The sequence below is a fragment of the Myotis nattereri genome, assembly GCF_964212035.1.
Source record: "Myotis nattereri genome assembly, chromosome: 5".
Lineage (NCBI taxonomy): Eukaryota > Metazoa > Chordata > Mammalia > Chiroptera > Vespertilionidae > Myotis > Myotis nattereri.
The window spans coordinates 83,901,580-83,919,131 of record NC_138080.1 but is presented as its reverse complement, the minus strand read 5'-3'; the positions used below and the strand labels follow the sequence as shown (position 1 = coordinate 83,919,131).

Here is a 17,552-nt window from a genome sequence, read left to right as displayed (position 1 = left end):
GTGTGTGCGCGCGCGTGAGAGAGAGAGAGAGAGAGCGCGCATGGGTGGGGAGGTGGAGGGGTGGAGGGCAGGGGTCTATGTGGGTGGGTTAAGTGGATGGATAAGATGGTGCACTGAGCATGGGAGGTAGGTGATAGGACAGACACTCATTCCCAAGAGGGCGGTCATTCTTATGAAGGCCATAATGAGTACTGGCACCCTAACACAAGCATGACTCAGAAGATATAACTTCTCTCTCCACCAGCACCTGTTAGCGGTCTCCCTCCTCTTCTCAGAAATTCTCATTCTCAGACTCAAAGGCCCATTCAGTGTGCCATACCCGCTGGGTGTCTGCAGAGCTGGCAACCACCACTCCACAGAGATGACCCTATAGTTTGAGGACACAGTGAATTGCTTATAGCCTTCCACCTTTCAAACAACTAAGTACAAAGCATTAAGGCTTTGAAATTAAAAGGCTACAAAGCTACTGTCCACCGCAGAACTCTCAAGTCCCTGGACCTGATCTTCGAGTGTTACTTGAAGTGTTCCCAGACCACTGATTTCAGAATCGGGCATTCCCTTCAAACGGAGATTCCCAGCCCAACCCCACCTTCTTGAATCTGAATTTCTGGACGGGGCCTACAAACTTGGATTTTAACCAACTACCCAGGTGATCCTGATGTACAGTCTGAGGCCCAATGCGATGGGCTTCCCACCCACCCCCACCTTTTCCTTCCTGTTCTCCCTGCCCTGGAGAGCAAAGCCACCCTCTCCTCCACACTGGAGTCACGTAGACAATGTGCTCCAAGTTACTTCCTGCTCAGCGCTCACCAGCAAACAGTGAGACCACAATGCCTAGCATACCAAGATCTCAGGGACCTTGCAAATGTCACACCAACTTCATGGCACACAGTGTGAAATTTCCACCCAGGGCCGCAAAGAGGAAGTTCAGACAAACTCCGAGGCTCTGAAGGGTAAGCCACCTAGCCTTAGTAACCAGGAAACTTAAGAAGATCTGTCTTTTTAAATATATTTTTATTGAATTCAGAGAGGAAAGGAGAGGAAGAGAGATAGAAACATCAATGATGAGAGAGAACCATTGATTGGCTGCCTCCCGCACATTCCCTACTAGGCATCGAGCCTATAACCGGGCATGTGCCCTTGACCAGAATCAAACCCAGTACCCTTGAGTCCACAGACCAATGCTCTACCCACTGAGCAAAACAGGCTAGGGCAAGAGGGTTTTTCATTTCAAAAGAAATATCAAAACACAAGTTCTTTTCCACATGTAGTGGAGAAGTGAACAAAATGGACCCTCCTGCAAGTACCTTAATGAACTCCTGCACGGGGTCAAATAAGATTGAACGGTAAAAGACTCTGTAAAACCTAGAGTGCATCATAGCTACAAGGGCTCAGAACACCACTCTAGGCTAATCCAAAAAAAAAACACCAAGAATCCAATAGTATCTAGTTTGACTGTGGCTTCTTTTCTACAGCAGTAGCCCTCCACATTTTTTTTCTGCCTCAAAATGCTCAAGAGATGGAAAGGCAATGAGTTTTGTTTTGTTTTTAAGAACACAAAAAGCACTAACTGTAACAAAAAATATGGATAAATTGGACTTCTCTAAAATGAAGAACTTCCATTCATCAAAAGATACCATTAAGAGAGTGAAAAGACTAACTACAGAGTAAGGCAAGATATTTGTAATTTGTATCTCCAATAAGGCTCGTATTATCCAGAATATTTAGAGAATTCCAACAAATAAATAAAAAATGAACAACCCAATTCACAAAATACATAAAAGATTTGAATAGGCCATAAAAGAAGACAAACAAATGGCCAAGGAGCACAAGAAATTGGGATCAACATGATGACTCATCAAGGAAATGCAATGAAAACCACAGTGAAATATAACAAACTCCCTCCTGAATGGAACTCATTCAAAGACCATCAATCCCAACTCCTGACAAGAACGTAGAGCCACTGGAATTCTCATACATGCTGGTAGGAGAGTAAATTGATAAAACCAAACAAAAGTAGACATGCATCCACTCTATGACCTAACAATTCTACCTCTCTAGATATATACCCAAGTGAAATGTGTGCATATGTCCACCAAAAGACACATTCAAGAATGCTCACAGTTTTATGCATCATGGCCAAAATTTGCAACAGCAAAAAAACTAATATCCATCAATAAGAGAATAAATTGTTGTATATTTAAACAATGGAATATCACACAAAAATAAAATAGAATCAAATACGGCTACACACAACAACAAGAATGAATCTCATAGACATAATAATGAGGGAAAGAAGCTGGACTTGTCCTATAAAGGGCATGATTCCATTTCTATGATGTTCAAACACTGGCAGACATCAGAACAGTAATTTCATCTTGGGGAAGGGATATGGGCAATGAATGGGGTGTGAACACAAGGATACCTGCTGGGCAACAGAAACTTGATCTGGGTGTTACACAGGCAGAAGGTGGGCGGGGGGGGGGGAGGGGGGGGGGTATTAAGATACAGACCTAAGGTTTTAGGCATCTTATTGTGATTACACCTTAATTAAAAAATGTTTTTAAATACTATCAACAATAAAAATATATTTAAAAAATAAAAAATGTTTTTAAGTAACTTGGGCTCACCAGTTATCCTGAGTCTAGTGCTTCCTTGTTGTGTAAGCCCAGTGGACGAGTAACTGAACTATGCTATTCTTCTTTAAAATGCAAATTATAAGAATATCTACCTCAAGGGGTTGTTGTGAAGGTTAAATGAGAGATGTATAAGGCATTTCAAAGGGTCAGACACACAGTAGATGCTCCCAAAATTACTTATCACAGGGACACGACTTGGGAGGGAGGAGGCAGGATGTTAAGTGTGGAGTAGGATCAAAATTATGGAGGGACATGGGCACGTGTGTGTAGTTTAAAAAGGGAAATAAAAGAGCCACAGGCACTTCTGATTCTCAAGACCCCACCCCTAAAGCCCTCACCCACAGAGAGCCCTGAAAATCACACCCTACCACAAAGCAAGCCAGGTCAAGCGCTGAAGTGACAGCAGACTCTGCCATTGCAACCATTTCCTCCTGAGTGAAGCACCCAAGTGCTCTTTTCCCCGCTATGGAATTAATGCCTGATCGTTTATAAGGACAAAGAAGGAGCCTTGAGCCAATTCTAGAAAATCTGCCAAGGAGCTCCCTCTACCCACCAGATGAGAAAAGGAACAAGGGTCGTACAATCCTTTCTAGAGCTCAAGCCCAAGATCCTACTTAGGAGATAGCACTTTATTTTTGCTCAGAACCAGTCCTTGCCTACTGCTCTATCTGGATCAGCTTGAGGACCATGATCAAGGATCCGCAATTTTCTCTAAGCTGGCACCCCGCCTGTCACACAGGGGCGATGAAGGAAACAGTTATTCATCTATCACAGGGCAAAGTGCTGCCCACCACCACATCTCCTCCAACTCTGGCCTCCAAAAACAGCCCACAGAAAGCCATACTTGGTTTAGCAACATATCTCGGAGCTGGGACCACTGATGTCAGCTCAGAGCCTTTTCATCAGCCAAGAACAAGCAGCATCACAACCAGCCCTGACTCCAGGGTTACTCGACAGCTTTCCTACTCTAATCTTATTCCTGAATCTGAGTCAACAATAGTGATCTCAGTGGCTTGGCAATTTACCCACTTCCTACTGGACAAGGAAATGCTATTACTAACTCCACCCCACTGAAACAAACACACTCAGAATCTAACAGTGCTGTTCTTTCTAAATAAACCTCCAAAGAGCTAGAGTTTACTCATTCATAAGACGATAAATCTTCCGCTGGCAAGAGCTTGTTCTCAGCTTCCATCCACACTACAGTACATTTAAGGGTCAAGTTCAGCGTACAAGGAGGATGGTGGCACCCACAGAAACACATGTTCTCACAGCCTGTGTTGGAAACCTGCCTCACTGTGTTTGTTTAGGATATGATAAAAGCTTGGAGAATGGGGCTGCCACCCACCCACAGGTGAAAGGGCTGAGCGAGTAACAGGGAGAAGTGGTCCTTGCCTCTGAAATGCTCCTGGGAAACTGATTTCTAACAGATCCTGGACGAGGGCTCAAAGTTCAATAAATCATCATTTTCACAAACATATGGCAGATCTTCATTTACATAAAATAGGGCCAAAGCCAGGCAGAATAAACTTGAAGAATGACATCTCTTCCATGCCTGCCTAAGAGACTGCAGGCTCAAATGTCAATAGAGAAAGAAAGCAAAATGAGAGAAACTGGGTAAGAAGTTCCTCACTGTCCAGACAAAATGGGTTTGGTCTCATTTTCATTAAAACATGCGGTCTTTTGTGTGTGTTTTTTTTATTTTGCACTTTTACTTTCTGATAGAGACATAGGGACAAAGGAGTAGTTCCCTCTATGAGAAAAACAGCAGTGCAAGGACAAGGCAAAGTGACAGCTGTTGCCTGTCATCGTGGTGGGGAACAACAGGGAATGGTGGGGACTACAGCCAAGTGAAAAGGCCAAACCCCACCTAGCAGAAATATTCATCATTCAACTCTACAAATAGCTGATACATGGGATGGCAAGATCAGCATTTACAGATCTTTCCAATTTTAAGATGTTGCCTCAAACTACTCAAGCCAAACCAAACATGTCTGGCCCACCAGTTGGCAACTTCTGGTGCCTGTGTCTGTCTTTCTCTGCCTCTCTCTGCCTGAGCTCCACTCCAGGTTATCATGGCATATTATAAAGTCATCTCATGCATGAGGACCAATAATGACGCATATCTGTGTTCTTGATTAACCTCAAAGTCAAACACAGCAAAGCATCTCCAGTTCATCAACAAAGGAGGAACTTGGGATACTTTCCCATTTTTCTCAATGCTCAGGACCTAGTGTCATCACTGAAAAACAACATTAATCTACTCTTTGGAGATAAAAAGTTGACTTTGCACAAACTATGCATGCTATGAAATAATGAAAAGTCCCTGTCCACTACAGATCTTTGTACATGAGAAGAATATGTAACATGAGAACCTGGGTGGGATCCAGGTGAGAGAAAAAAGTGAGAGAGAAATTACAAGTTGCAAACTGGTGGCCCACACACTGTGGCTAAGATTTATTGAGCGTTTATTATGGGTAAGCACTGTGCTAAGGACTTCGTGAGCATTACCATTTATTTGTCACAATAACTACATGAAGTAACTACCATCCCTATACCTCTTTTAAAAACTGATACTCCGAAACCATTTGCACAATGGCACACCGCAAGTAGGTGGCAAAGCCTCTGCTTGAACCCAGTCTGCCTGACTTTCAAAGCAAAGCCCACATCTTAACCACAATGCTGTACTGCCCCCAAGTGCATGCAATGTATGTCCTGAGATCCAGGGCTACCAGCTCCTTAGAAGCACCTCTCCCTCCACCTCTCTCTCTCTCTCTCTCTCTCTCTCTCTCTTTCTCTCACACACACACACACACACACACACACACACACACACACACTCACACACACACAAAGTTTTCAGAATAGAAGACTTCTAATTAATTATTTAGAAAGGACCTAGTCCTAATGAATGAATGCCTCATAACCTATTACAGCCTGCAGCACTGACCTCTTGGGAGGAAAGGTCCTAAAATAATTAGTACCATAGCAGTAATAACAATTTATAGAGTAAATATGGCCATTCACATCAGATAATTCCCTACATCTTTATTTTAAAGGAGACTGACGTCACAAACCACCAGGAAGCCCAGACGAAGAAATCTTTGCGCATTAAGTTGCAAGGTTCTTCCACGTACCAGATATTGATTGAGTACCTATCACATGCCAGCCATAATGCTAGGCACTGGCAACACAGGAGTAAGCACATTTTAACACACTGCACCAGGAGAAAACATTATTAATTGCTGAGATGAGTAAGACTTGGGAAGAACGCAAGCACTTGTTACTATTGTTCATAACAAACAATGACAAAATATTCTAATTCAGGAACTCTCCTAGTTCATTTAGGAATATTCTTTCATTATTCCTATTCTATCTCGTGATAAATAGAAATCCACATAAGTGGAATTTACTGATTGAATTGTCTCTTCTCTTCAGATTTACATAACAGAAAAATTTTGGTTTACATTTTTTTAAATAAACATTTTATACATAGAAATTGGAAAACAAACTGGTATACCAAATCAGTAACGCCATAAATTTCACTATGCAGACTAAAGAATCAAAGTAAGGTTGACTCATTTCACACCACAGTCCACTAACAACCACATGCCATTCTTATTTAAAACAGAATCAAACAGAAAGTACTCTCTAATTATTTTTTAAAAATGTAAATGTAAATGACGAGTTCAAATGACAAAAATTCCTAGAACTTCTCAACTAAATTACTTTACAGAACAGCTAAAAAGTATGATATCCAGAAAGTATGATATTTCCCCCGGCTCTGCCCCCACCCAAGTCATGGAAGTCAGAGCAGTATAACACCCTCTGAGGAAGGAAAAAGCCATTTCCTCTCTGAAATGTCATTGGCATTGAGACCAGTGCTCTAATCCAACCAGCAGGAAGGCAAAATCAAATATTATTTCAAACAAGGGGTGAGAAGGGGAGGGGAGGGGAAGTTTGAAACCAGGAAAAATGGATTCATCTGTTGCAAAAGATAAAGGCGCATTGCACCATGAGGGCCAGGATTCCTGGTTCTCAGCACATGGGGCAGCCGAAATCATTTCGCTGTTTTCTTCACCATCCTCAATACACCAACCCTGCAGCCAAGAGCCTGACACTTCAGGAATCAGGTGAAATGTAATGTTTACACAGAGGCTAAATTAACTACGCGTGCTTGCTTTTGTAGGAAAATGGGTATGAAATGATCCATCATGAATGGGTGGGAAGAAGGAATTTCTAGAGAAAGAGTGAGTCACTTAGAATACCTTTCTCTTGAGTAATATTCACATGATGATGTCTTCTACAGAAATCTACACACAAACACACACACACACACACCGCCCTGACTCCTGTCAATGTATGAAAGACAGCTAATTTTCAACTGGACGCCTCGTGGTAACTAATACACATACAAAACTGCCATCTAGAGGTTGAGGACTGAAACAGTATGTTACATAAGATGCTTCTTTTTGGAAAACACAATCTCACACTCACACAATCTCACAAAGACACACAAACAAGTGCATGCATACACACCACATACCAAACTGAAAGTAATAGCATTATTTTAACTTCAAAATAGTATGGTTTCCTTTTGAGATCAGACATTGGAAGGAGCATAAAACTTATTATCTTGTGCAGGAAATATATCTGTAAATAACAAGTTGTCACATACATATTTTAAAAAATGGAATCTTCCCGTAGTAGCCCCTTTGCACATTTAATACACCCGTCTTCACTCTCAACTTACAGGTGAATAGAAAATTAATGGCACAATAAGAAAAGGAACACCATCAGGATAGAAAAAAATGGGCTCAAAGATACACCCACCAAAGCTAAGGTCTACCATAAGGACAATGAAGTCCCAGGTTTTAGGGGAGAAAAAACAATTCAAAGGCACAACCTTTTCCAACACAAGACTGCATCAGGGATAAATATTAATGCGTTTCATCTTCAGAACAATTCTGCAAGGTAGGTATGATAAGCCCCTTCTTACAGATATGGTTTAACCACCTGCCCAAATTTAAACCACAGGGTAGGGGGATGATCCCAAATTCAAACTCAGAGCTGCTTCGATCTTTCACCTGCATCATGCAGCCTGCTATAAAAGCAAACTTGAAATAAAGGTGGTGACATATTAGTGGGTTTGAATAGGTTTTTCAGATCCACCATAATCTTTCTAGCCTCCACTATCCTTACTTTAACCAACCTTCCATTTTCCTGGGGGGTTTTGTGCTATACAGACATGCAGATCATGTGTGCACTTGCTGAAGTTTTAGTTTAAATAGCAACTAACATGATTAAGCTCCTGTAGTCTCTTTCACAACAGTTCAGCAAAGTCCCAAAGGAAAAATAATGTAACTCAAACATTGCATTACCATAGGAAAAAAGTTAAACAGCCACATGCACACAGTACTGTATTAAAAACTGTATAACATGATGTTATTCTGCCTCTGGAAGCAAATTACCTGAAACAGATATTCAGAAATGAGCAGAGGTATATAACACATGCCTAATTAAACAACCAGCCAACCAACACAAAGAAAAGTTCACATACTATGCAAACACACGATAGAGGTGACAGTGGGTATGACATGCCTCACTGGGACTGGTCCTGAGGAAAGCTGTCCCTGAATTAGTGGAAAGCTTGCAAAAGGAGGACTTCAGATTTGATTGAAAGAAAAATCAGATGATGACTTTTAAGAAAGAAAGTCCAATAGATTCATAGTGCTTCATTAAACTTTCTATCTCCACTGCCGGTAGAGTCTCTGGCATATAATTTTACTAAATAAATGAGGGAGGGAGGAAGAGAAAGAGAGAGGAAATGAACTCAGGGTATTCCAGTCATGCCATCATTCTCTATAAGAATGAAAAGTAAGGTCCCTCTGTTACATTTTCCCAATAGCATTCTGGCCCTCCAGGTTTGCTGGAACACTCAACACACTGTATGTGTGTATGTATAAATGTGTGTGTGTGTGTGTGTGTGTGTGTGTGTGTGTGTGTGTGTATCCCAAAATTCATGCAAGTAATTTTGATAGAAAACACAGGTTTATAATTAAAAATTGTAAAGTTTTTATTTATTCATAAAGTATACGGTTATGTATGGAATAGCATATCGGGTAAATGGCCTCCACGGCTTTCCTGGCACATACGCACTCTTTTGTTGAAATTTTCCATGACCGTTTTTGCATAAATGTGGCTGAATTTCGATGAGGCTCATTTTCATCTTGATGGCTTGGTTAATCGACAAAATTGTCGCATTTGGGGTTCAGAAAATCCATGAGTGATTGTTGAGAAACAAATGAATCCACAACGTGTCACTGTTTGGTGCGGATTTGGGGCTGGAGGCATCATCGGACCATTCTTCTTCGAAAATCGGCTGCTCAGGCAATAACAGCTATCGCGACATGATAATCCAGTTTACCCGATATGCTATTCCATACATAACCCTATACCAGGGGTGGGCAAACTTTTTGGCTCGAAGGCCACAATGGGTTCTTAAACTGGACTGGAGGGCCGGAACAAAAGCATGGATGGAGTGTTTGTGTGAACTAATATAAATTCAAAGTAAACATCATTACATAAAAGGGTACGGTCTTTTTTTTTTTTTTAGTTTTATTCACTTCAAACGGGCCGGATCCGGCCCGCGGGCCGTAGTTTGCCCACGGCTGCTACTGTATACTTTATGAATCAATAAAAAGTTTACAATTTTTAATTATAAACCTATGTTTTCTATCAAAATTACTTCTTGCGTGAATTTTGGGACACCCTTTATATGCCTTTAATTGCATGAGTGAGTGAGTGTGTGTGTGCGCGCGCACGCGCACGCACATTCTACCCTCAGAGGTAAGTTCCCTGAAGGCAAAGACTATGCTTGTCTTGGTCTCCATTACACCCCTAGCACCAAGTACCTAGATCACTTCTAAGACTCTAAGAAGTTGTCCTTTGCTGCCACCTCTGGAGTGCCAATGCTGGGGATGGAGCCTCGAACACTCCACATAATATCTCCAAATGTATGGACCATTGAAGGTAACTAATCTTGTAAACAAGAAAGTATTCTAATCGTTTCCTTTCCCCAAGTATAAATACTGCCCCTTAAGACTACATTGATTCGGTGCATCAAAAAATAAGGCTTTTTTCCTATTATTTTCCATATGATTTAGTGACCCTCCTGGAAAACATCTGGGAGAAAACAACCATGTGTTATTTAACATCTGTGAGAAGTCTCTTAAAAATAAACAAATCCAGAAATAGTAGGAGATGACTACCACCAGGATCCTTTAGCTTAAACAAATATTTTCCTTACATTTGCTCATTAATATCCATGAGATGCTGCATGGAAGAGTTAATCATTTAAAGTGACTGAAGATAGACACTGCCAAGTGTTAGCAATTCACATGCCACGACCGCTAATTCACATGCTGCTTTTCCATGAAGTCCATTTTTTTAATTTTTATTTTTCAATTACAGTTGACATTCAATATTATTTTATATTAGTTTCAGATGTACAGCAAAGTGGTTACATAATCATATAATTTGCGAAGTGGTCCCCCCAACAGATGAAGTCTCCTTTTCACTCAGGAATTTTACACTAAACTCTCTCCAAAAGAGTTGATACACTTTCAGAGAAAAAATGATAAACCTAGTCTTTATTCAATTAGCCAATATAAAATATAAACCTTCAAATGCCCCTTGCTATCTATTAGAAGTGCTAGCCCTGGAAGGGGCAGTCTCTCCCTATTCAGAAAGGTATTTAAGGTGTCAAAACACCAAACTATATAGAAAATAAAAATTACAAGTACTACAACAGACCCATGTACACCTGTGATGGCGAACCTTTGAGCTCGGTGTGTCAGCATTTTGAAAAACCCTAACTTAACTCTGGTGCCGTGTCACATTTAGAAATTTTTTAATATTTGCAACCATGGTATAAAAAAGATTTATATTTTTGATATTTATTTTATATATTTAAATGCCATTTAACAAAGAAAAATCAACCAAAAAAATGAGTTCGCGTGTCACCTCTGACACGCGTGTCATAGGTTCGCCATCACTGATGTACACACATCCTGCATATTAAGAGATTTAGCAGCCTCATTCTGTACCCCTCAATTCATGACACAGGAAAAGAGACAGCAACTTAGAAGAAATCAACTTCCCAAATCTACTCAGAATGTTCAATCTGACACATCTTCTCTCAGATTATAATTGGGACATGCAAAGCTTTTATGGGCACAGTAAAGGGAGAAGGTGGTATGAAATGTCTAAAAGGGTAGAAACGGCAAGTTTTCACTGTCTAAAAAGCAACAGTCTACAACTTCTGGGGAAACATCTGAAGGAGAAAGCACAGAAAACAATTCAGCATCAAAAAACATCACTGAGCTTGCACCCTGTCTCACGGAGAGCTACAATGCAAGGCGTGTCCTCTCCCAAACAGCCATGTGGAGGAACGACCATCTCTAGGAACTATACATCTGAGGTATACACATGGCTCCACTTCCAAACAAACACATTGTCTTCACTTCTTTCATGGAGGACAATATGAATTTCCTGCTTTAGAACTGAGAAGAAAGATGTCTCCAAGTGCTTAAAGCAACCTGATTTAAGATCTATTTAAAATCAAGAATAAGCCATTTTAACTTGATGTACACTTTTTACAATACCCTTGGGCTACCCAAACTCAACGTACTTCTCCATACAACCCTTCTCCACTACCTTCCCCTCTCACATACCAAGCATGGTGAAAGGCTAGGGAACTTTCTTTTCTTTACAAATATATTTATTTCCCTTGCATTTAGAGTTTAGTTACTTAACAATAAGTAATAACAGCTGGCCCTGGCCAGTGTTGCTAACTAGTCAGAGCGTCCACCTGAGTGTCAAAGGTCAAGGGTTTGATTCCTAGTCCCAGTCGAGGATTGTGTAGAAGGCAACAAATTGATGTCTCTCTCTCACACATTGATGTTTCTCTCTCTCTCTCCCCACCCCACCCCCACCCCGCTCCCTCGCTCCCTCCCTTGCACTCTCTTTAAAAAGTAATGGAAAAAAATATCCTCGGGGAAAGATTAATAATAATCCTATATAATAAAAGGCCAGTGACCATAACGGCATAATGACTGACTGGAACGACCTATAAACCAGTTGTTATGAGGTGCATTGACCACCTCTCGGTCCCTCCCCTGTGCCCGCAGACTCTGATCGCTGGATGGCAAACGGGAAACCTGGGGGGGTGGCAGCAGGGCGGGACTGGGTACTGGCAAGCAGGCAGAAGGCAGACCTCTTGGTCCCTCCGATCCCACCCCCCCCCCTCCACCCGCCCACAGGCTCCTATTGCTGAATGGCAAACGGGGGAACCGGGATGAGCAGCGGCGGGGCAGGACTGGGGACTAGCAAGCAGGTGGAAGATGGCCCTGATCACAGGCTAGGCCTAGGGACGCTACCTGTGCATGATTTCATGCGCTGGGCCTCTAGTAATAATAACAACAGCTAATACTTGTTGAGCATTTATTATTTGGCATTCTGCTAAGTATTTTTATATGCATTTTCTTCTTGAATCCTTACAATTCTAGGAACTAGGTACTATTCCCATCTTAATTTTCCAGATAAGGAAATCAAGGCCCCTGAGAGATTAAGTAACTTGCCCAAGGTCACGTGGCTGCTGAACAAAGTCAAAATTTCGATCCAGGTTGCTGGACTAGAGAGCCAGAGTTGTAATAACTAAGCTGCTAAAGAGACAGTTATTTCCATGAACTTCTCAGGCCAAAAGGGCATGTTCTCTGCCTGGGAGCTCCAGCAGCCTCCAGCAGCCACAGTGTAGACACACATCCTGGCACCAGTAGGGGTCCCACACCTGCCACATGCAGAGGGGCACACCCCAGGTGGTACTCCATTTCTGGAGATCTTCTAGAGCTGGGGCTAAGTGGCCACAGGTAACGTCTCAAGGAGGGGGAAAGTACTGGCTTATCAAAATGGTGTGGCTTTTCCATTTAATAAAGGGGAGAAATTAAGTGGCATTACAGGAGAATCATGCTGGGATTTAAGGATCTTCCTGCTAGCACTGCTGATCTTGAACAGATAGCTCAAATAAGCTGAGCACATGGCTTTCATTGAAAGAATTAACCTGCTGCCAAGGAAAGTGTCTCTAAGAATTGGAATGTTGTCAAACTAGCTTAACACCACGAAATGGTACGACTTAATGAGACACTATAAATCTTGAGAAATAAAACACAGAGTTCTCTCTCCAAAGACTGATTTCACAAGTGGGTTGCTATTGTCCCTGGGTGGGCGTGCATGCATGCGCACATGCGCATGCACACACACACAGGGGTAGGTGAAAAGCTGTAACTAAAAGCTGACATTTTTTTAATTGAGGAGAATGTCCCCCCTTCCCTTCATGCAATTCCTTTTGAATCATTTTATTGAATTTTAAAAGTAAACATTTCTTTAAAGTAAAAAAATCTCAAATAGCTGATACAGTCATGTAAGAGTCAGTTTTATTTAAACATCTATTCAACCTCCTGAGACAGAACACACATTCCTAAGACAAGGAGCCTTCACACTAAAATAAAACCAACCAACCAGCGGCTCAGTGCTGAACCTAAAAATGTGGGGAGGAGACACTAATCCTTAAAAATCAGCAACAAGCCTGAGTCTATTCCCAAATGAGTATTAAAAGGATGGAGAAGGAAAAGAAGGGAAGGAAAACAGGAAGTTTTGACTGAATGGAAAAGATATGATATCCAAATTCAGTAGTATTTGTTCCTGGGAAAAGTGTGACAGCTACTCACCTGTCTACTGCTTCTACGTCAAAGCAAAACCTCTTCTCAATAGAGTCTGTTTTCCGCCGGATGCAGGATTTGAGAGTGACTGACTCGTCTTCTCCCTGTTAGGAACACACAGATCATCAAGATGAGGCCAGTTTATGGGCTCTGCTTCCCTCCAGAACAAACATGCCCCATGGACAGGAGTGTTCATTTCCTTTTCCCAAACCTGAATGTTCATGACCACAGGAGGTAAATGGTTGATCATAAACCTTCTCAGATGGCTAAAATTTGTCAACCATGTTCTACTTGGAGTCAAATGTCTTTAGTACTGGAAGATCAAGATGGTCCAGCAGCAACCCCTGTTACATTAAATTCTTGTTGATATTATTTTAAATAGGCTTAATTTGTAGGTTTGACATGAGTCGAAACAAAATGACCTTGAGGTTTCCTCCCAACTCAGCTTCTTGGATCTTGGTTCAGTTGTCACTTCTCAGGAAAGTCAAATACCCTTACACATGTTCACACAGCAACATGTGCCTCTCCCTCCCTCAGAGCACAGATAACAGCTGAAATTTTCCATGGATATGAGCAAGGACTCAAATGACATCTCTCTCTTCACTGGACTGTAAGATCCCTGAGGAAAGGGACTGTGTCCCTTTGTAATCCACCCCTATACCCAGAAAACATTGAATGTGCTTTCTGTCACACCCTATAGATAAGTTTGCATCCTATATAATAAAGAGCTAATATGCTAATTAGACCGAACAGCAGAACAACCGTCCGGGCAACCTTCAGGACGACCTCCCGGATGAAGCCAGGGCTGCGAAGGCCAAGCTCCTTGCATGAATTTTGTACATTGGGCGTCTAGTATTCTATAACTTTACAAAAATGGAATGCCCTTTTATGTCTGACTTCTTTCACTCAGCATAATTCTTTTGCAATTCATTCATGTTGTGCGAATCAAGAGTTTATTTCTTCTTATTGCTGAGTAGTACTCCATTGCACAAATGGAATGCTGTGGTTTTATCATACAGCACTAATTTCTTCTCTTTCTGTCATGTAAGAATTTGTTAAGGATCCTGTTTCTCCTGCCTGTCCCAATCTTTCTTTTTCTAAACTAGGGAGGAAGTTAGTAAACTTGCCTAGTCTATTGAAATAATAGGAAATGTGACTGCATATGGTAAAACTAACCACGCTCTAATATCCGAATAGTACACAAAACACAGAAGACCTAGGAAGAGATAGTTTACTAGTATATTCGCAGCCTTACATCTATTGGGTTTTACTGAATAGCTAAGATTAAGTTCTCAGATTGAGAACTGCTCCTTCCACACTGTGCAAATGTATGAGTGTAAACGCCCAAGTACAGGGGATTCTGACTTATGTTGATGTCTGACTATATTTCAGATTGAATGGACCTGGACCAGCTTCTACTTTGAAAGCTTATAGAGAGGTGTCCCTGGTAAATGGGAGGAAACAGGGGATCTATAAAATATTGTCAAATATAAGAAAACAGAAGATTCTGTTCCAAGGATGACCATATCATAACAAGAAAAATATATAAAGACAATGTGTTCAACTACCGATGGTTTTAAAAAAAAGTGGGGGATGCAGGTGATAATCACTTCAACAAATAAATGAAAAGTTAGAAGTGACAAAACCTAAGTTGTATTACAAAAGCCTAAATTCAGGAGATTTGACCTGGTCAAGAAGGTCAGCAAAGGTTTTCCTGGGCTTGGACTGGACAGATTAATGAGATAAGACCGGCCTTGGGGATGAAGAAGAGCAGGTGGAAAAAACCTGTGGTCAGTCCTTGGGTCCCTAAAGGAACTGAAAAAAGCTAGTGTGGCTAGAATTCCAGAGCAAGAGGGAAAGTGGAATGAGGAAGGGTTTGAGGGATGCAGCGGCAAGATCATGCAGATTGTGGTCTGTATGCTGAGTGCTGTGGGGAAATAATGAAATATGTCAAACGAGGGAAGGAATAGGGTCAGCTTTGGGCTGCTGCACACCTCCTGCAGAGAGGTGCCTCCTCTCAGACTGCAGGATGCAGGGAAGTCTCTCTCACCAGAGAGAAAAGACGGATCACATACTAGTAAAAAGGAAATGCATGCAGTGAGTACGCCAAGAAAGGAGAAACCCTGGAGCACAGCAAGGAGCTCCCAACGCAGTGACCCATGGAGCCTGACACAGCCTAACTGAGTTCCAAATGTGGCCACAAGAACTCCAGCCCACCCACTCTTCACACTCCTCCTCCCACTGAGAGGCAGTGTCTGCATCCTCTCCCACTGATATTAGGTGGATTGGGCGGGCTTTTGTGACTGTTCCAAAAAACAAACAAACAGATAGGACAAAAATAAGGTAATATGACTTCTAAGAGTAGATCATTAAAAAGCAATGCAGGCTCTGTTTTCATCGCTGGAATATTCACTCTTTAAACATTTAGCTGCCCAGTGGCCACCATGCTGTGAGGAAGCCCAAACTAGCCACACAGAGACCAGATAGACAGGCCCTGAGACTCCAGAGAAAGAGTGAAGAGAGGAGGTCAGGAAAAAGAAAGAAAGCTATTCTCACTGGCCTTGAGCTGCTTCAGATGCTCATTGTTTCAGCTAGAGTCACCATCTGATTGGAGCCCCAAGAAAAACCCTGAGCCCAAACCACCCAACCAAGTGCTCACCAAATTCCTGATCCACAGAAACTGTGAGAAACGCTAAGAAGATTGGTATTGTTTTAAAAGTTGCTTAGTTTGGAGGTGATCCGTTACACAGCAACAGATAACTGGAAGAGCTAAGCTGCCAAATGGCAGCCCTGTGAGTATCAAGTGAGAGTGATGCAAATCAGTTTCACAGGGTGAGGTCACCCAAGAATTTCTAGCAGCTAAACACATTTGACACACTTAATCCTGCATATATGTGAAATACAAGAATCTTTCTTAGTTGTAATTTCTAATATAACTTAGAGCGAAGAATCATTTTGTGTAAGTTACTTTTTAGGGTACTATACCTCCTGGAACTACTGTATAAAAACTAAGAAAATTAGAGTGAAATATTGGAGGTGTTACTTTATATAAGCATTGTCGTTATTTGTTAGCCAAGCAAATCAAGCATGAAATTTAAAAAAAATTAACTCACCCCCTTTCCTCCTGACTTTTGGTCAAATGGTACCATGGTGATCTGTTTGGAATCCCGCTGATATGTACAGTAGTGCTTCACCCAAGAAGTTCCAAAGTGACCTGCAAAATAATATTTCCCATAAAACAACTACATACGTCCACTGTGTGCCAGGAAGACACACAACCCATAACCCACAATGCTCACCTACCCTTAACTTGTTTCTAGGGGCACTATATTCCCCACACCAGCTAGACTGGGACAGGCAGAAATATGATCCCACAGACTGGAAATGGAGCCTACCCAGGGCTTTCCCCAGAGACCAAGGAAGACTGTTTCCCACTAAATGCTACATCCAATGGGTCTTAAAATGTAACGGAAGTAGAGGTTCCCTGGGGAAATTAATTCACTTTCCCATCATCAATCTCCATTTGAAGTTTTCTGTCTCTCCCCTGACAGGAGTAAGATGACTGAGGAAAGAACACAGAAAGGCTCCTCAAAGTGCTTGTCACCGCTCCCATCTGCTGCAATGACTTCATGCTTCCCACACAGCTGCTCTGCGACTATGTGCACAGACAGACAGGAGACTCTGACCTACTTCCAAGCCCCTAATTTTCACGTTAGCAGAACTCAAGAAGACTGAAAAGCAGACAAAGAAAATGCAGAGACACCCAAGATACAGAATGGAAGTAACTATAAGTGCCCAAATGTAACCTAAGGTCTCTCCCTCAAAATTATCCCTCAGGAAAGATGGAGATGCCCCCCCCCCTCCCGCCCCCAGTCAAAGTCTGACTAAGTCTCTGATTTGCCCAGTGCTTATACTTTATTAGCCTACAAGGACCTCAGTCAATACTAGTTTAAATGCTTACAGAATCACATAACACAAGTTGTGAAAAAATAATTACAACATGAATAGAGATTCTGCAGACATTTAATCATTATTTTTCAGGGTGTGACTGACCATTGTAAGTATTGGAGATTACTTAGTAAACTTAAAAAGCAATACAGTAAGTATCTACATTAGAATATCAGAGTCAAATGAA

At 41.7% G+C, this 17,552-nt stretch overlaps 1 protein-coding gene across 3 annotated transcripts in view; it reads right to left on the bottom strand.

Moving 5' to 3' along the window:
* The window catches only part of ARHGAP26 (Rho GTPase activating protein 26), a 413,435-nt gene that overhangs the window by 260,407 nt on the left and 135,476 nt on the right, over positions 1-17,552 (bottom strand). For all 3 annotated transcript variants that reach the window (XM_081091772.1, XM_081091773.1, XM_081091774.1), the window contains exons 9-10: positions 16,531-16,631; positions 13,427-13,521 (exon numbers count right to left, since the gene is read on the bottom strand). In XM_081091772.1, the coding sequence (XP_080947898.1) occupies positions 13,427-13,521; positions 16,531-16,631 (196 nt within the window). The remainder of the gene's footprint in view (positions 1-13,426; positions 13,522-16,530; positions 16,632-17,552) is intronic.